General features: G+C 59.2%; 3 protein-coding genes and 1 long non-coding RNA gene across 4 annotated transcripts; all 4 read right to left on the reverse strand.

Moving 5' to 3' along the window:
* Window positions 1–1,697: 1,697 nt before the first annotated feature.
* LOC117011380 lies at window positions 1,698–6,611 on the reverse strand. The gene is made up of 15 exons (XM_033086736.1): window positions 6,533–6,611; window positions 6,236–6,300; window positions 5,977–6,126; window positions 5,641–5,789; window positions 5,195–5,342; window positions 4,778–4,965; window positions 4,551–4,688; window positions 4,194–4,308; window positions 3,880–4,017; window positions 3,514–3,690; window positions 3,225–3,380; window positions 2,964–3,065; window positions 2,500–2,602; window positions 2,190–2,246; window positions 1,698–1,897 (listed from the first exon to the last, which is right to left on the reverse strand). The coding sequence occupies exons 1-15, from the start codon at window positions 6,609–6,611 to the stop codon at window positions 1,698–1,700; spliced, it is 1,965 nt and encodes a 654-aa protein (XP_032942627.1).
* A 2,049-nt stretch (window positions 6,612–8,660) lies between these two features.
* Window positions 8,661–13,669, reverse strand: LOC117011381. The gene is made up of 15 exons (XM_033086737.1): window positions 13,549–13,669; window positions 13,250–13,314; window positions 12,991–13,140; window positions 12,655–12,803; window positions 12,209–12,356; window positions 11,776–11,963; window positions 11,549–11,686; window positions 11,192–11,306; window positions 10,877–11,014; window positions 10,511–10,687; window positions 10,222–10,377; window positions 9,961–10,062; window positions 9,497–9,599; window positions 9,187–9,243; window positions 8,661–8,894 (listed from the first exon to the last, which is right to left on the reverse strand). Exons 1-15 carry the CDS (start codon window positions 13,667–13,669, stop codon window positions 8,695–8,697), a joined length of 2,007 nt encoding a protein of 668 aa, XP_032942628.1. The 3' UTR covers window positions 8,661–8,694.
* Window positions 13,670–17,277: 3,608 nt separating this feature from the next.
* LOC117011378 lies at window positions 17,278–18,522 on the reverse strand. The gene is made up of 4 exons (XR_004420940.1): window positions 18,475–18,522; window positions 18,011–18,113; window positions 17,701–17,757; window positions 17,278–17,408 (listed from the first exon to the last, which is right to left on the reverse strand). It is a non-coding gene; the product is annotated as an uncharacterized LOC117011378 (long non-coding RNA).
* Window positions 18,523–19,358: 836 nt separating this feature from the next.
* On the reverse strand, window positions 19,359–22,183 carry LOC117011382. The gene is made up of 9 exons (XM_033086738.1): window positions 22,063–22,183; window positions 21,766–21,830; window positions 21,507–21,656; window positions 21,171–21,319; window positions 20,776–20,872; window positions 20,290–20,477; window positions 20,063–20,200; window positions 19,706–19,820; window positions 19,359–19,529 (listed from the first exon to the last, which is right to left on the reverse strand). Exons 1-9 carry the CDS (start codon window positions 22,181–22,183, stop codon window positions 19,359–19,361), a joined length of 1,194 nt encoding a protein of 397 aa, XP_032942629.1.
* Window positions 22,184–22,405: the final 222 nt, after the last annotated feature.

The raw sequence follows: 22,405 nt of genomic DNA on the forward strand, positions 1-22,405 counted from the left end.
TGGTCTGGCCTCAAGGTCACCTGCAGGAATAACGCCTCGGAAAAGCTCCGGATCAGAGACGAACGAGCGCGCTGTGTGGGGGCTCCTCACAGCACTGCTCTGGCGCGTCCTGTCCCGTCGCGTGCAGCGCAGGCCTAGGCCAGAGCTGTCAAGCACACACAGTGAGTACCGTGCTCAGGAGGCTTCTCCAGGCTGAATCTGGTACATGCAGGCCATCCTTACCAGGCACTCGGCAAACTTCCAGACTTTCTCCTTCATAGGTTTTTCAGGTTCTGGCCTATTTCGGAACTTGGCCACACAGCACGGTGTAGTCCTAGAGGCCTGGAGAGCAGCAGAGCAGCAGAGATGGCCCCACAGCCCAGGACACAGGACCAGTGTTCCTGTGCCAAGGCCTGGAGGAGGCTGCAGCCTGCCAGGCACCAGAGCAGGAGGCAGCCAAGCCCGCTACCAGGGGGGCACCAGTAACCCACGAGTCCTCACCTCTGCCACAAACTGATTCTCATCATGGCAGTGGAAGACAAGTGGTAGCTGGCTCTGCCACTGGTGTATCTTCAGGGCCCTTTTTCCTTCTTCTACTACAAAAATCATCAATGTTCCAAAGACAAACATGGAGAGCACCTGTACCAGCATGTCATCCTGTGAGAAAGGAAGAAAAAAACACCTCAGCATCAGCAGCTCCACACTCCCATTGGCACAAGCCTGAAAATCCACAGGGCACAAACCGCGCGGGCCGCAGCCGGTGGCAGTAGCTCTGGTGGCCCAGAGCTCTGTGTCAGGGAGCCTTGGTGACAGCACTGTGGACTGGCCACCAGCTCTGCCTCTGCCTCCTGGCCATGCGCAGCCAGCCCAGCCGGGGCATCTCAGGGGTGTCCTCACCCTGCTGCTGGGGTGGTGTCCTGGCCTCGAAGGCTTCTGCCACAGGCCTGGAAAAGCCTTAGGGAAAGCACCAGAGCAATCAGGTGTCAGGAGCAAGGCAGTTGCTGGGGGGCTGCTTATGACCTCTGACACTCAATTCCTCAGGGCTTCCCACTGCCCCGGCCCCTCAGGTGCCTCCTGTCCCCTTGTAGCCTCCTGCCACCCACTTCCTCACATATGGCCCTCGTGCCTTCCCACTGCCCTTTCCCATCAGGGCCTCCACAGCCCCTCATCCCTTCATGGCCTCCCGGCACATCGTCACTTCAGGGTCTCCCGCAGCCTGGCCAACGAGCCCGGCAGCAGCACTGCAGCCCCACAGGAGCTGCAGACGAGCCTGGGCAAGAGGCACCACGGAGCCCTCAGCGATCCAGCCAGCAACACCCGGGCAGGAGGACACCGATGGCGCTTCCTGGCTGGGACAGGGGTCGTGGTCATCTCCAGGCACCGGTCTCGCATGGATCCCCGCAGCTGCAGCCGCTGCCCACCCACTGTGCCGCCAGCACAAAGGCTCCAGCAGAGCCGGCAAAGACCAAGAGGCTTCTGGCCATTTTCCCTGTAACACTGCACCCGTGGGCAGCTTGTTGAGAACAAGCACCCTTCTCCCCCTCTTCCCCGGTGTCTGACACACCCTGGGCAGCAAAAGAAAGACCCTGGGATTCTGTGTATTAGAAAACATCCTATATTCGTATACTATAGAAAGACTAAAAGAAGAAAAGAACAATCTTCAAGAAAAAGGAAACCCCTGCTGGCTCAGGTGGCCCCAGGAGACAGAACCTCCCAGATCAGCTCTCTGCCGATCTCCAGCAGCTCAGCCAGTTGAGGCCCGACAGATGAGGTCGTGTCCTCCATGCCCTGCGGAACCGATGATGAAGCCTCTGGAAGATGGAATATCGCCCACTCTGTATTGCCCGGAGGACATACAATGTTTCAAGTGCAAGGTCTGACACGGCACCGCTTCTGTCATCTGTCGTGTGTTCAAGGGCTGGAAGAGAGAGAAACAGAGCCACGGTCAGATCCCCCTGATCTGTGAGGATCCGAGGACACCTCTCTGCCAGGGCTATCCTACCCAGCTTTAGCCATGGCCAGGAGGGAGCAGGGACCAAGGGGATCAGCCCGAAGCTGCTGGCCACAAATCCCTCACGCATCCCTGAAATCTCTGTGTGCTCAGCCCACGCTGATCCCCGTCGGCACAGACTGCAGAGTCCTTGGCAGCCAGGACAGGAACGGCAGCTCCTCCTGCCATTCCCTGCTGACAGCCGGCTGTGCTCACTCACCTCTGCAGAGCACCTCGAGGTCTTGCGGATGCCTCCTCACTGTCCTCCCGGCGAGCCCTGCGAACACAGAGCCTGTCACAGGCCCAGTGGCACAGCTCCCTTCCCATGGTGCTGCCAGCCCTGTGGCCACTCGCCCTCCTGGCCTGGCAGGGCTCAGCCCAGGCCCTTGCCCCATTCTGACGCCCAAGGGCATGGCTGCAAGAGGTCGGTAGCAGCCCCGTGGGCAGCCGGGGCTCCGCGGCGCCGTGCCCGGACGGCACTGTCGGGGCAGCAGGCGGGGCTGGGGCCGAGCTGTGGCACCCAAGCTCACCAATGAACCTGATGGCCGCTGCTCTCAGGGACTCCTGTGGGCTCTGCAGGTACTGCAGTGCCTGCCGTAGGTAATTGGCGACTCGGGTGTCGTCCTCTGTCAGCTGCAGAGAGCGGAGGCAGGGAAGGGTCGGGGTGGGCTCCAGCCCTTTGCCAGGCGCTGCCCGCGCCCGGCCCCGGCCTCCCATGGCTGCCCAGTCCTGAGGCACAGCCGGCAGCCACTGGCGCCGGGCTCTGCAGGGGAAGAGGGCCGGCTGCGACCCGGGGAGCCACGGTGCCACCACGCAGTCCCGCAGGACTGGTTTTCCCTGGGCACTCGGCTCTGGGCCACAGGAGCCTGGAGAAGAGCCCGTGCGGCCCTTGCGTGCAGCGCTGGTCTAGGCCAGAGCTGGCAAGCACACACAGCGAACACCGCGCTCAGGGGGTTTCTCCAGGCTGAATCTGGTACATGCAGGCCGTCCTTACCAGGCACTCGGCAAACTTCCAGACTTTCTCCTTCTTCATAGGTTTTTCAAGTTCCGGCCTATTTCGGAACTTGGCCACACAGCGCAGTGTTGTCCTAGAGGCCTGGAGAGCAGCAGAGCAGCAGAGATGGCCCCACAGCCCAGGACACAGGATCCCCATCCCTGTGCCAAGGCCTGGAGGAGGCTGCAGCCTGCCAGGCACCAGAGCAGGAGGCAGCCAAGCCCGCTGCCAGGGGGACACCAGCAGCCCACGAGTCCTCACCTCTGCCACACACCGATTCTCATCATGGCAGTGGAAGACAAGTGGTAGTTGGCTCCGCCGCACATGTATCTTAAGGGGCCTTTTTCCTTCTTCTACTATAAAAGTCATCAATGTTCGAAAGACAAACATGGAGAGCACCTGCACCTGCATATCATCCTGCACAAAAGGAAGGACAAAAGACCTCAGCATCAGCTGCTCCACGCTCCCATTGCCACAAGCCTCAAAATGCACAGGGCACTAAGTGTGTGGGCCGTGCCCGGTGGCTGTGGCTGGGGGCACAGAGCCTTACGTGGTCAAAGAGTGGCAGGACTGCCTCAGCCAGCTGTAGGGCAATGGGGCTGGCTATGGGAGCGCTATTATCCAGGAACAAATAGCTGAGGAGCATGATGGTCATTCTGACCACGTCACTGTCATTGTCTTGCAGGAGCTCCACGAGGCTTTCGCTCATGTTCCACATTCTTTCAGTCTGTGCAGAACACAATTTGTGAAATGCCACCCTGCTGCCTCAGGCCTCAGAGACCAAAGTCATGTCCCGGAGCACTCGGGCAGCTGAACCGGGAGGCAAGGCAGCTATGAGCAGCTGCCCCAGCACCCAAAGCCCAGACAAGACCAAGCGAGTGCATTAGTGCAGCTGCAGCCACTGCCTCCTTCTCACCAGCAAGGGATGGTCCCTGAGCAGAAAGAGGGCCCTGAGAACCTGGCGACGAATCTCTGTGCACTCGCACTTCAGGTGCCTTGACAAGACATCCATTATTCTGTCAGTGCATTCGTTCAAGTCCAGGCAATCCAAGACCTGAAAAGCACAGGGCAGTGACAGGGGACCCGGCTGGCCGGCAGGAGCCCGGAACCACACAGGGCTGGGCCCACGCAGCAGCACAGGACACGGGCACCGTCCCGGGCAGTTGCGGCTGCAAGAAGGCAGAGAGCTGGGAGGCAGCTCAGCGAGGCAGCGCTGGCCATCACGCTCACCTCCACAAGGAATGCCAGGGCAGGGTAATCCCAGTATGGCATCTCTGTGCTGAGCATCTCAAGGAGGCAGCATAAGATGCTTTTACACAAGTGCATGGAGGCATTGCGCAGTTCCCTGGAAGGTGGAAAAAGGCACTAAGACCATGAGCCAGGGGGACAATCCTCTCTCAGGACTGACTCCCAGAGCGCTGGTGTTTCCCCATCATCCTGCAAGGGGGCCTGTGCCATTTGGGAGGCAGCTCCTTATGGGCACCCTCCTCTCCCAGCCTTTTCCAGTCTGCTTGGCTCTACCCCGGTGTGGGGCACTCCAGGCACAGAGCACAAATGCTGGGGACAGAGGGGAAATGGGGGTCTCACCTGGCCAGCAGACCCACTGCATAGTGGTGGGTGTCAGCACAGAGCAGCGTGTCCCAGGCACGCTTGCGTTCCATTGACACCACCACACCCTCATACTGCATTTGGCAGAGCAGGGACTTCAGGGTCTGCACTGCAAATCTGTGTGCAGAGCAAAGATCAGGTCATGTTGGGAGCACTGGTTCCTTCCCTGGGGACATGGCAGGGACAGAAGGACTGGGATGGAGAACCTGTTGGGGCTGGTGGCAAGGCCATGTTCTTCCTGGCATTTCTTCCAAAATTTATCGACCTCCTCTGGCATGTCCAAAGTGCTGAAGAACACTTGGAAGAGCAGATGCACAAATAGGCGGGGGAAGAACACTATCACTACACGCGGGCAGCAAGGCTCCTGGAGGATCTTCCACATCACCACAGTTGCCTGCAAAGGACAAAGCACCCCGAGACAGCGCTCAGTGCCCAGGTGTCCCTGTGGCAGGGCCCGAGCGAGGCAGGGAGAGGCCAGGGGAGACGCAGGGGGAGCACCGGGCCTGGTGCCCCTGAAGCTGCCCCTAGGCCAGGATTCAGCCCAGCACCTGAGGCAGGGAGATGCAGTGGGGGAAGGAGGGTGGAGAGCTGCTGGAGGGCAAAGGCCAGTTCCAGAAACTCACAGCCAGGGCAAAGACACCCGTTCTGTCCCCATCAGAGGTGCACGTGCTGTACTCTGGCCAGCTCCCCAGCACATCAAGGAGCAGCTGCTGCACCACCTCCGCAGTCTTGGGTAAGGACATGATCGTCTTCCACATGATCACTGCAGCTCTGTGGGGTCAGAGCTCTGTCTCAGGGTGGTCTCAGACACAGAACCATGGTCTGGGCAGCAGCAGGAGGACCTGAGCTGGCTGCCAGCTCTGCCTCTGCCCACTGCCCCTCACCGGGCAGCCCGGTCCTGTGGGGCAGGGAGGGAGCATGGCAGCAGGCTCGGGGGCTGACATGCCAGGGCTGGGAAAAGGAGCAGCCAGAGGGCCCTGGAAGTCTCTGTTGGTCAGACACCTGGAACAGGCTGCACAGGGTTATGGGCTGGTGAGTCCTGAGCCCTCTGAGCAGGTGGGCCCCATACCTGTCACACAATGGGGCCACACGCAGGAGAGTCATCACCACGTCAGTGGGCTGTGCCTCAGTGAGATTCAGCAGGCTCCTGTCCAGCCTGTGCTCAGCAGACTCATTGGCCAGGAGCCACTGGTGGATGTACCTCACCATGGCAGGCACCTGAGGAAGGCAAGGGGAGACTTGGAAAGCTACCAGAGGCAATAATGTCCCCAGCTTCCCCAGAGAGGTGCTTCTCTTCCCACCACACTGAGATGGCCTCAAAGGCTTACAGGGCCCAGCAGGCCCCAGTGGCTTGGGAAGCCACATGACTCATGGGGGGATCGAAGCCTGGCCACAGGCTGCTTACCTGGTCGGGTTTTGAAACACCCATTTCCACAATCAAATCCAGCAGGGCAGGAGAGAATTCATGTTTGAAGACGTCTGAGTATGCTATGACCCTAGTGCCCGTGCTGCTGGTCCCTTTGGGCCGAATGCTCTTGATGAAGTTGTAAATCAGCTGTGAGAGAAGGGCAGGAAGAGAGAGATGTTCCATGGCATGTTCCAAGCGCTGTGCTGGGATGAGCAGTGGCAGCAGGCCCAGCCCAGGTGGGGATGGCTGCAGGTACCCGTGCTGTTCTGTGGAAGCGGCCAACGGTGGGTTCCTGCTCTTGTGTTGGGTCCGTGGCAGCACCTGGCAAAGAGCGAGCGCAGCCAGAGCTGAGGGGTTGCGGGAGGGGCCGGAGAGCACAGGCCTGCCCAGGCAGGGACAGCCCTGGGATACCCCAGGGAATGGAGCACAGGGCTATGGGGTGTGTGCCCGGCCCCTCTTCCGTCCTGTCCCTGGCCATGTCCCGATGGGATGGGATGGGGTAGGGCCAAGCTGGATGCAGGCACCAGCCCTGAGGCCCAGCTCTGCCACTCACCCTCCTGCGGCTGCTGGACCGGCACCACCTCTTCAGTCTTCTCAGCTGAGGAACTTTCAGGGCTTTCTTCCTCCTCCATCACCCAGGCCAGCTTGGGCACTCTTGGGGGCTCTCTGCTCCATGTCACTGACTGGATTGAAGGATACTTGCAGGAGAGATGCCTCGGAAAAGCTCCGAGTCAGCAAGTGCTGCGCTCGTGCCTTGAAGGCCCCTGCAAGACTAATGTCCTGAGAAGACTACAGGACAGCAGGTCCTGCACTCTGGTCTCGAGGGCTCCCACCACAAGGACGGGAGACTCCTCGTCAAGGACTGTGGTCAGCAAAACCCTCAGTCTGGACTTGAGGGCAGCTGCTGCAGCAATGCGAGAGGCCTCGGAAAAGCTGTGGGGCACCAAGTCCCACAGTCTGCCCTCAAGGGCACCTGTAGAAGAGAAGCCTCAGGGAAACCACAGGTCACCCAGCCCTGTGGTCTGGCCTCGAGGTCACCTGCAGGAATAACGCCTCGGAAAAGCTCCGGATCAGAGACGAACGAGCGCGCTGTGTGGGGGCTCCTCACAGCACCGCTCTGGCGCGTCCTGTCCCGTCACGTGCAGCGCACGCCTAGGCCAGAGCTGTCAAGCACACACAGCGAACACCGCGCTCAGGGGGTTTCTCCAGGCTGAATCTGGTACATGCAGGCCATCCTTACCAGGCACTCGGCAAACTTCCAGACTTTCTCCTTTGTAGGTTTTTCAGGTTCTGGCCTATTTCGGAACTTGGCCACACAGCACGGTGTAGTCCTAGAGGCCTGGAGAGCAGCAGAGCAGCAGAGATGGCCCCACAGCCCAGGACACAGGACCAGTGTTCCTGTGCCAAGGCCTGGAGGAGGCTGCAGCCTGCCAGGCACCAGAGCAGGAGGCAGCCAAGCCCGCTGCCAGGGGGGCACCAGTAACCCACGAGTCCTCACCTCTGCCACAAACTGATTCTCATCATGGCAGTGGAAGACAAGTGGTAGCTGGCTCTGCCGCTGGTGTATCTTCAGGGCCCTTTTTCCTTCTTCTACTACAAAAATCATCAATGTTCCAAAGACAAACATGGAGAGCACCTGTACCAGCATGTCATCCTGCGAGAAAGTAAGGAAAAAACACCTCAGCATCAGCAGCTCCACGCTCCCATTGGCACAAGCCTGAAAATCCACAGGGCACAAACCGCGCGGGCCGCAGCCGGTGGCAGTAGCTCTGGTGGCCCAGAGCTCTGTGTCAGGGAGCCTTGGTGACAGCACTGTGGACTGGCCACCAGCTCTGCCTCTGCCTCCTGGCCATGCGCAGCCAGCCCAGCCGGGGGATCTCAGGGGTGTCCTCACCCTGCTGCTGGGGTGGTGTCCTGGCCTCGAAGGCTTCTGCCACAGGCCTGGAAAAGCCTTAGGGAAAGCACCAGAGCAATCAGGTGTCAGGAGCAAGGCAGCTGCTGGGGGGCTGCTTATGACCTCAGACACTCAATTCCTCAGGGCTTCCCACTGCCCCGGCCCCTCAGGTGCCTCCTGTCCCCTTATAGCCTCCTGCCACCCACTTCCTCACATATGGCCCTCGTGCCTTCCCACTGCCCTTTCCCATCAGGGCCTCCACAGCCCCTCATCCCTTCATGGCCTCCCGGCACATCGTCACTTCAGGGTCTCCCGCAGCCTGGCCAACGAGCCCGGCAGCAGCACTGCAGCCCCACAGGAGCTGCAGACGAGCCTGAGCAAGAGGCACCACGGAGCCCTCAGCGATCCAGCCAGCAACACCCGGGCAGGAGGACACCGATGGCGCTTCCTGGCTGGGACAGGGGTCGTGGTCATCTCCAGGCACCGGTCTCGCATGGATCCCCGCAGCTGCAGCCGCTGCCCACCCACTGTACCGCCAGCACAAAGGCTCCAGCAGAGCCGGCAAAGACCAAGAGGCTTCTGGCCATTTTCCCTGTAACACTGCACCCGTGGGCAGCTTGTTGAGAACAAGCACCCTTCTCCCCCTCTTCCCCGGTGTCTGACACACCCTGGGCAGCAAAAGAAAGACCCTGGGATTCTGTGTATTATAAAACATCCTATATTCGTATACTATAGAAAGACTAAAAGAAGAAAAGAACAATCTTCAAGAAAAAGGAAACCCCTGCTGGCTCAGGTGGCCCCAGGAGACAGAGCCTCCCAGATCAGCTCTCTGCCGATCTCCAGCAGCTCAGCCAGTTGAGGCCCGACAGATGAGGTCGTGTCCTCCATGCCCTGCGGAACCGATGTTGAAGCCTCTGGAAGATGGAATATCGCCCACTCTGTATTGCCCGGAGGACATACAATGTTTCAAGTGCAAGGTCTGACACGGCACCGCTTCTGTCATCTGTCGTGTGTTCAAGGGCTGGAAGAGAGAGAAACAGAGCCACGGTCAGATCCCCCTGATCTGTGAGGATCCGAGGACACCTCTCTGCCAGGGCTATCCCACCCAGCTTTAGCCATGGCCAGGAGGGAGCAGGGACCAAGGGGATCAGCCCGAAGCTGCTGGCCACAAATCCCTCACGCATCCCTGAAATCTCTGTGTGCTCAGCCCACGCTGATCCCCGTCGGCACAGACTGCAGAGTCCTTGGCAGCCAGGACAGGAACGGCAGCTCCTCCTGCCATTCCCTGCTGACAGCCGGCTGTGCTCACTCACCTCTGCAGAGCACCTCGAGGTCTTGCGGATGCCTCCTCACTGTCCTCCCGGCGAGCCCTGCGAACACAGAGCCTGTCACAGGCCCAGTGGCACAGCTCCCTTCCCATGGTGCTGCCAGCCCTGTGGCCACTCGCCCTCCTGGCCTGGCAGGGCTCAGCCCGGGCCCTTGCCCCATTCTGACGCCCAAGGGCATGGCTGCGAGAGGTTGGCAGCAGCCCCGTGGGCAGCCGGGGCTCCGCGGCGCCGTGCCCGGACGGCACTGCCGGGGCAGCAGGCGGGGCTGGGGCCGAGCTGTGGCACCCAAGCTCACCAATGAACCTGATGGCCGCTGCTCTCAGGGACTCCTGTGGGCTCTGCAGGTACTGCAGTGCCTGCCGTAGGTAATTGGCGACTCGGGTGTCGTCCTCTGTCAGCTGCAGAGAGCGGAGGCATGGAAGGGACGGGGTGGGCTCCAGCCCTTTGCCAGGCGCTGCCCGCGCCCGGCCCCGGCCTCCCATGGCTACCCAGTCCTGAGGCACAGCCGGCAGCCACTGGCGCCGGGCTCTGCAGGGGCAGAGGGCCGGCTGCGACCCGGGGAGCCACGGTGCCACCACGCAGTCCCGCAGGACTGGTTTTCCCTGGGCACTCGGCTCTGGGCCACAGGAGCCTGGAGAAGAGCCCGTGCGGCCCTTGCGTGCAGCGCTGGTCTAGGCCAGAGCTGGCAAGCACACACAGCGAACACCGCGCTCAGGGGGTTTCTCCAGGCTGAATCTGGTACATGCAGGCCGTCCTTACCAGGCACTCGGCAAACTTCCAGACTTTCTCCTTCTTCATAGGTTTTTCAAGTTCCGGCCTATTTCGGAACTTGGCCACACAGCGCAGTGTTGTCCTAGAGGCCTGGAGAGCAGCAGAGCAGCAGAGATGGCCCCACAGCCCAGGACACAGGATCCCCATCCCTGTGCCAAGGCCTGGAGGAGGCTGCAGCCTGCCAGGCACCAGAGCAGGACGCAGCCAAGCCCGCTGCCAGGGGGACACCAGCAGCCCACGAGTCCTCACCTCTGCCACACACCGATTCTCATCATGGCAGTGGAAGACAAGTGGTAGTTGGCTCCGCCGCACATGTATCTTAAGGGGCCTTTTTCCTTCTTCTACTATAAAAGTCATCAATGTTCGAAAGACAAACATGGAGAGCACCTGCACCTGCATATCATCCTGCACAAAAGGAAGGACAAAAGACCTCAGCATCAGCTGCTCCACGCTCCCATTGCCACAAGCCTAAAAATGCACAGGGCACTAAGTGTGTGGGCCGTGCCCGGTGGCTGTGGCTGGGGGCACAGAGCCTTACGTGGTCAAAGAGTGGCAGGACTGCCTCAGCCAGCTGTAGGGCAATGGGGCTGGCTATCGGGGCGCTATTATCCAGGAACAAATAGCTGAGGAGCATGATGGTCATTCTGACCACGTCACTGTCATTGTCTTGCAGGAGCTCCACGAGGCTTTCGCTCATGTTCCACATTCTTTCGGTCTGTGCAGAACACAATTTGTGAAACGCCACCCTGCTGCCTCAGGCCTCAGAGACCAAAGTCATGTCCCGGAGCACTCGGGCAGCTGAACCGGGAGGCAAGGCAGCTATGAGCAGCTGCCCCAGCACCCAAAGCCCAGACAAGACCAAGCGAGTGCATTAGTGCAGCTGCAGCCACTGCCTCCTTCTCACCAGCAAGGGATGGTCCCTGAGCAGAAGGAGGGCCCTGAGAACCTGGCGACGAATCTCTGTGCACTCGCACTTCAGGTGCCTTGACAAGACATCCATTATTCTGTCAGTGCATTCGTTCAAGTCCAGGCAATCCAAGACCTGAAAAGCACAGGGCAGTGACAGGGGACCCGGCTGGCCGGCAGGAGCCCGGAACCACAGCAGGGCTGGGCCCACGCAGCAGCACAGGACACGGGCACCGTCCCGGGCAGTTGCGGCTGCAAGAAGGCAGAGAGCTGGGAGGCAGCTCAGCGAGGCAGCGCTGGCCATCACGCTCACCTCCACAAGGAATGCCAGGGCAGGGTAATCCCAGTATGGCATCTCTGTGCTGAGCATCTCAAGGAGGCAGCATAAGATGCTTTTACACAAGTGCATGGAGGCATTGCGCAGTTCCCTGGAAGGTGGAAAAAGGCACTAAGACCATGAGCCAGGGGGACAATCCTCTCTCAGGACTGACTCCCAGAGCGCTGGTGTTTCCCCATCATCCTGCAAGGGGGCCTGTGCCATTTGGGAGGCAGCTCCTTATGGGCACCCTCCTCTCCCAGCCTTTTCCAGTCTGCTTGGCTCTACCCCGGTGTGGGGCACTCCAGGCACAGAGCACAAATGCTGGGGACAGAGGGGAAATGGGGGTCTCACCTGGCCAGCAGACCCACTGCATAGTGGTGGGTGTCAGCACAGAGCAGCGTGTCCCAGGCACGCTTGCGTTCCATTGACACCACCACACCCTCATACTGCATTTGGCAGAGCAGGGACTTCAGGGTCTGCACTGCAAATCTGTGTGCAGAGCAAAGATCAGGTCATGTTGGGAGCACTGGCTCCTTCCCTGGGGACATGGCAGGGACAGAAGGACTGGGATGGAGAACCTGTTGGGGCTGGTGGCAAGGCCATGTTCTTCCTGGCATTTCTTCCAAAATTTATCGACCTCCTCTGGCATGTCCAAAGTGCTGAAGAACACTTGGAAGAGCAGATGCACAAATAGGCGGGGGAAGAACACTATCACTACACGCGGGCAGCAAGGCTCCTGGAGGATCTTCCACATCACCACAGTTGCCTGCAAAGGACAAAGCACCCCGAGACAGCGCTCAGTGCCCAGGTGTCCCTGTGGCAGGGCCCGAGCGAGGCAGGGAGAGGCCAGGGGAGACGCAGGGGGAGCACCGGGCCTGGTGCCCCTGAAGCTGCCCCTAGGCCAGGATTCAGCCCAGCACCTGAGGCAGGGAGATGCAGTGGGGGAAAGAGGGTGGAGAGCTGCTGCAGAGGCGGCCTTGGGGAGAGCAAAGGCCAGTTCCAGAAACTCACAGCCAGGGCAAAGACACCCGTTCTGTCCCCATCAGAGGTGCACGTGCTGTACTCTGGCCAGCTCCCCAGCACATCAAGGAGTAGCTGCTGCACCACCTCCGCAGTCTTGGGTAAGGACATGATCGTCTTCCACATGATCACTGCAGCTCTGTGGGGTCAGAGCTCTGTCTCAGGGTGGTCTCAGACACAGAACCATGGTCTGGGCAGCAGCGGGAGGACCCGAGCTGGTTGCCAGCTCTGCCTCTGCCCACTGCCCCTCGCCGGGCAGCCCAGCCCTGTGGGGCAGGGAGGGAGCATGGCAGCAGGCTCGAGGGCTGACATGCCAGGGCTGGGAAAAGGAGCAGCCAGAGGGCCCTGGAAGTCTCTGTTGGTCAGACACCTGGAACAGGCTGCACAGGGTTATGGGCTGGTGAGTCCTGAGCCCTCTGAGCAGGTGGGCCCCATACCTGTCACACGATGGGGCCACACGCAGGAGAGTCATCACCACGTCAGTGGGCTGTGCCTCAGTGAGATTCAGCAGGCTCCTGTCCAGCCTGTGCTCAGCAGACTCATTGGCCAGGAGCCACTGGTGGATGTACCTCACCATGGCAGGCACCTGAGGAAGGCAAGGGGAGACTTGGAAAGCTACCAGAGGCAATAATGTCCCCAGCTTCCCCAGAGAGGTGCTTCTCTTCCCACCACACTGAGATGGCCTCAAAGGCTTACAGGGCCCAGCAGGCCCCAGTGGCTTGGGAAGCCACATGACTCATGGGGGGATCGAAGCCTGGCCACAGGCTGCTTACCTGGTCGGGTTTTGAAACACCCATTTCCACAATCAAATCCAGCAGGGCAGGAGAGAATTCATGTTTGAAGACGTCTGAGTATGCTATGACCCTAGTGCCCGTGCTGCTGGTCCCTTTGGGCCGAATGCTCTTGATGAAGTTGTAAATCAGCTGTGAGAGAAGGGCAGGAAGAGAGAGATGTTCCATGGCATGTTCCAAGCGCTGTGCTGGGATGAGCAGTGGCAGCAGGCCCAGCCCAGGTGGGGATGGCTGCAGGTACCCGTGCTGTTCTGTGGAAGCGGCCAACGGTGGGTTCCTGCTCTTGTGTTGGGTCCGTGGCAGCACCTGGCAAAGAGCGAGCGCAGCCAGAGCTGAGGGGCTGCGGGAGGGGCCGGAGAGAGCACAGGCCTGCCCAGGCAGGGACAGCCCTGGGATACCCCAGGGAATGGAGCACAGGGCTATGGGGTGTGTGCCCGGCCCCTCTTCCGTCCTGTCCCTGGCCATGTCCCGATGGGATGGGATGGGGTAGGGCCAAGCTGGATGCAGGCACCAGCCCTGAGGCCCAGCTCTGCCACTCACCCTCCTGCGGCTGCTGGACCGGCACCACCTCTTCAGTCTTCTCAGCTGAGGAACTTTCAGGGCTTTCTTCCTCCTCCATCACCCAGGCCAGCTTGGGCACTCTTGGGGGTCTCTGCTCCATGTCACTGACTGGATTGAAGGATACTTGCAGGAGAGATGCCTCGGAAAAGCTCCGAGTCAGCAAGTGCTGCGCTCGTGCCTTGAAGGCCCCTGCAAGACTAATGTCCTGAGAAGACTACAGGACAGCAGGTCCTGCACTCTGGTCTCGAGGGCTCCCACCACAAGGACGGGAGACTCCTCGTCAAGGACTGTGGTCAGCAAAACCCTCAGTCTGGACTTGAGGGCAGCTGCTGCAGCAATGCGAGAGGCCTCGGAAAAGCTGTGGGGCACCAAGTCCCACAGTCTGCCCTCAAGGGCACCTGTAGAAGAGAAGCCTCAGGGAAACCACAGGTCACCCAGCCCTGTGGTCTGGCCTCGAGGTCACCTGCAGGAATAACGCCTCGGAAAAGCTCCGGATCAGAGACGAACGAGCGCGCTGTGTGGGGGCTCCTCACAGCACCGCTCTGGCGCGTCCTGTCCCGTCGCGTGCTCCAAGCACTGTGGCGTGGCCCTGTCACCTCCAGCTCCTATGTCACCACACGTCACAAAGGCTCCTTTGACACCATTCCATGCCACAGTGACCATGCTGCACCGTGTCACAAAGGGCCCTTGCACACACTGCCACCTGCCCTGCGGCTGCCCCCGGCCCACCCAAAGTGGCCCAGGGGTGAAGGAATTCCTCACCCCAAGTGTCTCAGACAGCCCGACAGGATCTTTAGCAACAGCTCAAGCCATCAGCAAACGCTGCCCTGCTCTGCAGGCTCAGGGCAGCAGAAGGAGCCCCCAGGGCTGCCGACGCAGCCTGCAGCGGGAAGGGCACGGGGCCTTGCACAGAAGCTGGCTCGGCCTCCTTGGGACACATCCCGGCTGGTGGCCATCCTAAACCGCGGCTGTGACACAGACAAGGAATGTGTGGGCCAGGGCACGAATGCTGCTCTGACCCCTGGGGCCCAGCAAGCACTGAAATCAGCAGGTGTGGCAGAGTCCCAGCCCAAGCAGAGCTGCCACCCCCCATGCCCTGGCAGCGCTGGTGCCCGGCTCCTGCCCCACAGACCTGTGCCCTGGGGGGCTTCTGTGCCAGAGGGAGCCAAAGGCCACGTGCACTGGGGGCTGTGCTCCTTCCTACAGGGGCTTGTTGGCAGGAGCACCTGGAACAACTGCTGGCAACACTTGGCATCTGTCAGAAGACAGAAGCTGTGAGTCCTCGAGTTATTTTTTTCAGGGAAGGCATTGGCAGGAGCACCAGATCACAATCAGCTGCTGAGTTTCACAGGACAACTAGATTGTACAGAGGCACTGTCATGTTGCCTTGTGTTCTAACACAACCATTAGCCCGAACTCCAATGTTCAGAGCTGCAGATGCTGCGTGTCTGGTGGTGGTAGCTCATGTCCAATGACAGCTGGGTGAAATACAGAAAGCTTTCAACAATCTCCTGTCCATTTCCAAACACAAATATCAGCAAACACATGCTGGAATAGTCAAATGAATTCCAGCATCCCCAGGTGTAGTGGTTTTGATTTGCCAGTTTGAGATTTCCCGGCCAATGCACCAATTTATGTGGTGGATTTAGTGCTGGCTAAATCACCAGTGCACACACTAGAATTATTTACTCATTTCTTCCTGTGAGGTAGGATTAGAAGAAAGGCAAAACAGGCTCAAACCTTAAGGGTATAAAGAAAAGCTGTATTAACCAAAACTAAACAAATATAAAAACAATCAGAATAAAACTTTCAGAACACTTCTCCTCCCCGCCACACTCTCTTTTCTTTGACACTGACAACATATAGAAATAAATCAGTGAGTTTACCATCTCCAAAATAGTGTTTCTCCAATTTATTTAGGGAGACGAGTCTATCTCTTCAGTCTATGGCAACTTCTCCACAAGAAACAGTTCTCCTGTGGCTTCAATTTCCACAAATAGCAGCCGCCCAGGAAATCTGCAATCATGAAGTCCCTCCCATTTTTTCAACCATCTCACAGCTGAATCTGTGGGCCACGTCAACTTATGGGGCACACTGCAAGGCTTAGCAGTCCAAGCAAAGGCTCTCTTCATCTAACTCTGAGATCATCTTCATCTCAGGGAACAGAGGTCTTCTTCCCTGGGGGCAAAGGGTCTTCATCACTCTTCTCTCTCTGTGCAAACTTCTCATGGGGATCATCGCTACTTCAGTATCTGCTTAGTTCAGCACAAATGCCTCTGCTCATGTCTACAGTTCAAACATTTCATCTACACCATACGCATTTCTATGAGTTACAGGGAAAAAAGGAGTCTGGTGTAGCAAAACAACCATACCTACTCCATAGCTTACAAGAGAATTTCAGTCCAAGACATCTCCTCATCCCCTGCCATCTGGGACCTGACTCTTCCTTCTTGTCTGACTTTGATGTCTCTATGTCCTTTTCTTTCACTTGAGAGAGGACTGAAGGTCTGCAAGTCTCACCTGTGCAGTGAAAGAGTTAATACCTTGCCTGGGCCTGCTGATGGTTCTGTGAGCCCAGCCAGGTGGCAGCCAGGAGCTATTGATGTGGAGAGTTTTACACTGGGGGATGGGCCAGGAGAGCAAGGGCCCAGCAAGGAACAGTGGTGATTGTTCCTGCTGCATGACTATTTTCTGGCTTTTTCTGCATGCCATTCCAGGGGGGCCCGGCCCACCCCAGAGCTCGGCCTGGACCAGCAGCAGGGCAGGGCTGAATGTCGGCTAGATGTTAGCAGCGACAGCATTTCCACTGTGCCGCGGCCCGTCTAGACAAACTGCACAATGGCCCTTCCTAGCAAACGCTGGGGGTCTTGACAGGATGGGACTGGGCCCGCCCCACCTGGAGGGGCTGGACCAAGCTGGTACCTATATTCAGGCAGGAAGGGAAAGAGAGTTTCCCAGGGCTTTGTTGTTTTAAAATGCATGTTCACAGAGGCCTGTTCAGGCTTTCTCAGTGGTTTGACAAGTTGTCAATTCTAAAAATTAATCCCTGATTGGTTTTTGTCAGACACAGAAGAAGCTCTCAGCAGCTCACTTTAAAAAAATTTTCCATGAGTGTCTTGTTCCTTTCTCAATAAATGTCATATGTGCAAGACCAGCACACCAGGATACAAATTGTGATTAAAACAACCAAGCAAGGATCACACACAAGGCTATTGGAAACACTTCCTGGATGAATTCAAGCCATTCCCATGAATAGATGGAGCTTCCTAGCTGGGACAGGGGTCGTGGCCATCTCCAGGCACTGGCCTCGCATGGATCCCCGCAGCTGCAGCCGCTGCCCACCCACTGTGCCGCCAGCACAAAGGCTCCAGCAGAGCCGGCAAAGACCAAGAGGCTTCTGGCCATTTTCCCTGTAACACTGCACCCGTGGGCAGCTTGTTGAGAACAAGCACCCTTCTCCCCCTCTTCCCCGGTGTCTGACACACCCTGGGCAGCAAAAGAAAGACCCTGGGATTCTGTGTATTATAAAACATCCTATATTCGTATACTATAGAAAGACTAAAAGAAGAAAAGAACAATCTTCAAGAAAAAGGAAACCCCTGCTGGCTCAGGTGGCCCCAGGAGACAGAGCCTCCCAGATCAGCTCTCTGCCGATCTCCAGCAGCTCAGCCAGTTGAGGCCTGACAGATGAGGTCGTGTCCTCCATGCCCTGCGGAACCGATGTTGAAGCCTCTGGAAGATGGAATATCGCCCACTCTGTATTGCCCGGAGGACATACAATGTTTCAAGTGCAAGGTCTGACACGGCACCGCTTCTGTCATCTGTCGTGTGTTCAAGGGCTGGAAGAGAGAGAAACAGAGCCACGGTCAGATCCCCCTGATCTGTGAGGATCCAAGGACACCTCTCTGCCAGGGCTATCCCACCCAACTTTAGCCATGGCCAGGAGGGAGCAGGGACCAAGGGGATCAGCCCGAAGCTGCTGGCCACAAATCCCTCACGCATCCCTGAAATCTCTGTGTGCTCAGCCCACGCTGATCCCCGTCGGCACAGGCTGCAGAGTCCTTGGCAGCCAGGACAGGAACGGCAGCTCCTCCTGCCATTCCCTGCTGACAGCCGGCTGTGCTCACTCACCTCTGCAGAGCACCTCGAGGTCTTGCGGATGCCTCCTCACTGTCCTCCCGGCGAGCCCTGCGAACACAGAGCCTGTCACAGGCCCAGTGGCACAGCTCCCTTCCCATGGTGCTGCCAGCCCTGTGGCCACTCGCCCTCCTGGCCCGGCAGGGCTCAGCCCGGGCCCTTGCCCCATTCTGACGCCCAAGGGCATGGCTGCGAGAGGTCGGCAGCAGCCCCGTGGGCAGCCGGGGCTCCGCGGCGCCGTTCCCGGACGGCACTGCCGGGGCAGCAGGCGGGGCTGGGGCCGAGCTGTGGCACCCAAGCTCACCAATGAACCTGATGGCCGCTGCTCTCAGGGACTCCTGTGGGCTCTGCAGGTACTGCAGTGCCTGCCGTAGGTAATTGGCGACTCGGGTGTCGTCCTCTGTCAGCTGCAGAGAGCGGAGGCAGGGAAGGGTCGGGGTGGGCTCCAGCCCTTTGCCAGGCGCTGCCCGCGCCCGGCCCCGGCCTCCCATGGCTACCCAGCCCTGAGGCACGGCCGGCAGCCACTGGCGCCGGGCTCTGCAGGGGCAGAGGGCCGGCTGCGACCCGGGGAGCCACGGTGCCACCACGCAGTCCCGCAGGACTGGTTTTCCCTGGGCACTCGGCTCTGGGCCACAGGAGCCTGGAGAAGAGCCCGTGCGGCCCTTGCGTGCAGCGCTGGTCTAGACCAGAGCTGTCAAGCACACACAGCGAGCACCGCGCTCAGGGGGTTTCTCCAGGCTGAATCTGGTACATGCAGGCCGTCCTTACCAGGCACTCGGCAAACTTCCAGACTTTCTCCTTCTTCAGAGGTTTTTCAAGTTCTGGCCTATTTCGGAACTTGGCCACACAGCGCAGTGTTGTCCTAGAGGCCTGGAGAGCAGCAGAGCAGCAGAGATGGCCCCACAGCCCAGGACACAGGATCCCCATCCCTGTGCCAAGGCCTGGAGGAGGCTGCAGCCTGCCAGGCACCAGAGCAGGACGCAGCCAAGCCCGCTGCCAGGGGGACACCAGCAGCCCACGAGTCCTCACCTCTGCCACACACCGATTCTCATCATGGCAGTGGAAGACAAGTGGTAGTTGGCTCCGCCGCACATGTATCTTAAGGGGCCTTTTTCCTTCTTCTACTATAAAAGTCATCAATGTTCGAAAGACAAACATGGAGAGCACCTGCACCTGCATATCATCCTGCACAAAAGGAAGGACAAAAGACCTCAGCATCAGCTGCTCCACGCTCCCATTGCCACAAGCCTAAAAATGCACAGGGCACTAAGTGTGTGGGCCGTGCCCGGTGGCTGTGGCTGGGGGCACAGAGCCTTACGTGGTCAAAGAGTGGCAGGACTGCCTCAGCCAGCTGTAGGGCAATGGGGCTGGCTATGGGAGCGCTATTATCCAGGAACAAATAGCTGAGGAGCATGATGGTCATTCTGACCACGTCACTGTCATTGTCTTGCAGGAGCTCCACGAGGCTTTCGCTCATGTTCCACATTCTTTCAGGTCTGTGCAGAACACAATTTGTGAAACGCCACCCTGCTGCCTCAGGCCTCAGAGACCAAAGTCATGTCCCGGAGCACTCGGGCAGCTGAACCGGGAGGCAAGGCAGCTATGAGCAGCTGCCCCAGCACCCAAAGCCCAGACAAGACCAAGCGAGTGCATTAGTGCAGCTGCAGCCACTGCCTCCTTCTCACCAGCAAGGGATGGTCCCTGAGCAGAAGGAGGGCCCTGAGAACCTGGCGACGAATCTCTGTGCACTCGCACTTCAGGTGCCTTGACAAGACATCCATTATTCTGTCAGTGCATTCGTTCAAGTCCAGGCAATCCAAGACCTGAAAAGCACAGGGCAGTGACAGGGGACCCGGCTGGCCGGCAGGAGCCCGGAACCACACAGGGCTGGGCCCACGCAGCAGCACAGGACACGGGCACCGTCCCGGGCAGTTGCGGCTGCAAGAAGGCAGAGAGCTGGGAGGCAGCTCAGCGAGGCAGCGCTGGCCATCACGCTCACCTCCACAAGGAATGCCAGGGCAGGGTAATCCCAGTATGGCATCTCTGTGCTGAGCATCTCAAGGAGGCAGCATAAGATGCTTTTACACAAGTGCATGGAGGCATTGCGCAGTTCCCTGGAAGGTGGAAAAAGGCACTAAGACCATGAGCCAGGGGGACAATCCTCTCTCAGGACTGACTCCCAGAGCGCTGGTGTTTCCCCATCATCCTGCAAGGGGGCCTGTGCCATTTGGGAGGCAGCTCCTTATGGGCACCCTCCTCTCCCAGCCTTTTCCAGTCTGCTTGGCTCTACCCCGGTGTGGGGCACTCCAGGCACAGAGCACAAATGCTGGGGACAGAGGGGAAATGGGGGTCTCACCTGGCCAGCAGACCCACTGCATAGTGGTGGGTGTCAGCACAGAGCAGCGTGTCCCAGGCACGCTTGCGTTCCATTGACACCACCACACCCTCATACTGCATTTGGCAGAGCAGGGACTTCAGGGTCTGCACTGCAAATCTGTGTGCAGAGCAAAGATCAGGTCATGTTGGGAGCACTGGCTCCTTCCCTGGGGACATGGCAGGGACAGAAGGACTGGGATGGAGAACCTGTTGGGGCTGGTGGCAAGGCCATGTTCTTCCTGGCATTTCTTCCAAAATTTATCGACCTCCTCTGGCATGTCCAAAGTGCTGAAGAACACTTGGAAGAGCAGATGCACAAATAGGCGGGGGAAGAACACTATCACTACACGCGGGCAGCAAGGCTCCTGGAGGATCTTCCACATCACCACAGTTGCCTGCAAAGGACAAAGCACCCCGAGACAGCGCTCAGTGCCCAGGTGTCCCTGTGGCAGGGCCCGAGCGAGGCAGGGAGAGGCCAGGGGAGACAGCAGGGGGAGCACCGGGCCTGGTGCCCCTGAAGCTGCCCCTAGGCCAGGATTCAGCCCAGCACCTGAGGCAGGGAGATGCAGTGGGGGAAAGAGGGTGGAGAGCTGCTGCAGAGGCGGCCTTGGGGAGAGCAAAGGCCAGTTCCAGAAACTCACAGCCAGGGCAAAGACACCCGTTCTGTCCCCATCAGAGGTGCACGTGCTGTACTCTGGCCAGCTTCCCCAGCACATCAAGGAGTAGCTGCTGCACCACCTCCGCAGTCTTGGGTAAGGACATGATCGTCTTCCACATGATCACTGCAGCTCTGTGGGGTCAGAGCTCTGTCTCAGGGTGGTCTCAGACACAGAACCATGGTCTGGGCAGCAGCGGGAGGACCTGAGCTGGCTGCCAGCTCTGCCTCTGCCCACTGCCCCTCACCGGGCAGCCCAGCCCTGTGGGGCAGGGAGGGAGCATGGCAGCAGGCTCGAGGGCTGACATGCCAGGGCTGGGAAAAGGAGCAGCCAGAGGGCCCTGGAAGTCTCTGTTGGTCAGACACCTGGAACAGGCTGCACAGGGTTATGGGCTGGTGAGTCCTGAGCCCTCTGAGCAGGTGGGCCCCATACCTGTCACACGATGGGGCCACACGCAGGAGAGTCATCACCACGTCAGTGGGCTGTGCCTCAGTGAGATTCAGCAGGCTCCTGTCCAGCCTGTGCTCAGCAGACTCATTGGCCAGGAGCCACTGGTGGATGTACCTCACCATGGCAGGCACCTGAGGAAGGCAAGGGGAGACTTGGAAAGCTACCAGAGGCAATAATGTCCCCAGCTTCCCCAGAGAGGTGCTTCTCTTCCCACCACACTGCGATGGCCTCAAAGGCTTACAGGGCCCAGCAGGCCCCAGTGGCTTGGGAAGCCACATGACTCATGGGGGGATCGAAGCCTGGCCACAGGCTGCTTACCTGGTCGGGTTTTGAAACACCCATTTCCACAATCAAATCCAGCAGGGCAGGAGAGAATTCATGTTTGAAGACGTCTGAGTATGCTATGACCCTAGTGCCCGTGCTGCTGGTCCCTTTGGGCCGAATGCTCTTGATGAAGTTGTAAATCAGCTGTGAGAGAAGGGCAGGAAGAGAGAGATGTTCCATGGCATGTTCCAAGCGCTGTGCTGGGATGAGCAGTGGCAGCAGGCCCAGCCCAGGTGGGGATGGCTGCAGGTACCCGTGCTGTTCTGTGGAAGCGGCCAACGGTGGGTTCCTGCTCTTGTGTTGGGTCCGTGGCAGCACCTGGCAAAGAGCGAGCGCAGCCAGAGCTGAGGGGCTGCGGGAGGGGCCGGAGAGCACAGGCCTGCCCAGGCAGGGACAGCCCTGGGATACCCCAGGGAATGGAGCACAGGGCTATGGGGTGTGTGCCCGGCCCCTCTTCCGTCCTGTCCCTGGCCATGTCCCGATGGGATGGGATGGGGTAGGGCCAAGCTGGATGCAGGCACCAGCCCTGAGGCCCAGCTCTGCCACTCACCCTCCTGCGGCTGCTGGACCGGCACCACCTCTTCAGTCTTCTCAGCTGAGGAACTTTCAGGGCTTTCTTCCTCCTCCATCACCCAGGCCAGCTTGGGCACTCTTGGGGGTCTCTGCTCCATGTCACTGACTGGATTGAAGGATACTTGCAGGAGAGATGCCTCGGAAAAGCTCCGAGTCAGCAAGTGCTGCGCTCGTGCCTTGAAGGCCCCTGCAAGACTAATGTCCTGAGAAGACTACAGGACAGCAGGTCCTGCACTCTGGTCTCGAGGGCTCCCACCACAAGGACGGGAGACTCCTCGTCAAGGACTGTGGTCAGCAAAACCCTCAGTCTGGACTTGAGG

This window comes from Catharus ustulatus, unplaced genomic scaffold, assembly GCF_009819885.2.
Source record: "Catharus ustulatus isolate bCatUst1 unplaced genomic scaffold, bCatUst1.pri.v2 scaffold_127_arrow_ctg1, whole genome shotgun sequence".
NCBI classification, from domain to species: domain Eukaryota; kingdom Metazoa; phylum Chordata; class Aves; order Passeriformes; family Turdidae; genus Catharus; species Catharus ustulatus.

What these genes read in the sequence shown, in the direction of transcription:
- LOC117011381 (XM_033086737.1), bottom strand. Translation starts at nt 13,669, where the DNA reads ATGGAGCAGAGACCCCCAAGAGTGCCCAAGCTGGCCTGGGTGATGGAG. An exon ending in GTGTTTCAAAACCCGACCAG is followed by an intron (nt 12,804 to 12,990) that starts GTAAGCAGCCTG and finishes TGCCTTCCTCAG; the next exon opens with GTGCCTGCCATGGTGAGGTA. An exon ending in CCCTGGCATTCCTTGTGGAG is followed by an intron (nt 11,015 to 11,191) that starts GTGAGCGTGATG and finishes TGTGCTTTTCAG; the next exon opens with GTCTTGGATTGCCTGGACTT.
- LOC117011382 (XM_033086738.1), bottom strand. Translation starts at nt 22,183, where the DNA reads ATGGAGCAGAGACCCCCAAGAGTGCCCAAGCTGGCCTGGGTGATGGAG. An exon ending in GCTTCCACAGAACAGCACGG is followed by an intron (nt 21,657 to 21,765) that starts GTACCTGCAGCC and finishes CTTCTCTCACAG; the next exon opens with CTGATTTACAACTTCATCAA. An exon ending in CTTGCCACCAGCCCCAACAG is followed by an intron (nt 20,201 to 20,289) that starts GTTCTCCATCCC and finishes CTCTGCACACAG; the next exon opens with ATTTGCAGTGCAGACCCTGA.
- LOC117011380 (XM_033086736.1), bottom strand. Translation starts at nt 6,611, where the DNA reads ATGGAGGAGGAAGAAAGCCCTGAAAGTTCCTCAGCTGAGAAGACTGAA. An exon ending in GTGGCCCCATTGTGTGACAG is followed by an intron (nt 5,343 to 5,640) that starts GTATGGGGCCCA and finishes CTGACCCCACAG; the next exon opens with AGCTGCAGTGATCATGTGGA. An exon ending in CCCTGGCATTCCTTGTGGAG is followed by an intron (nt 4,018 to 4,193) that starts GTGAGCGTGATG and finishes TGTGCTTTTCAG; the next exon opens with GTCTTGGATTGCCTGGACTT.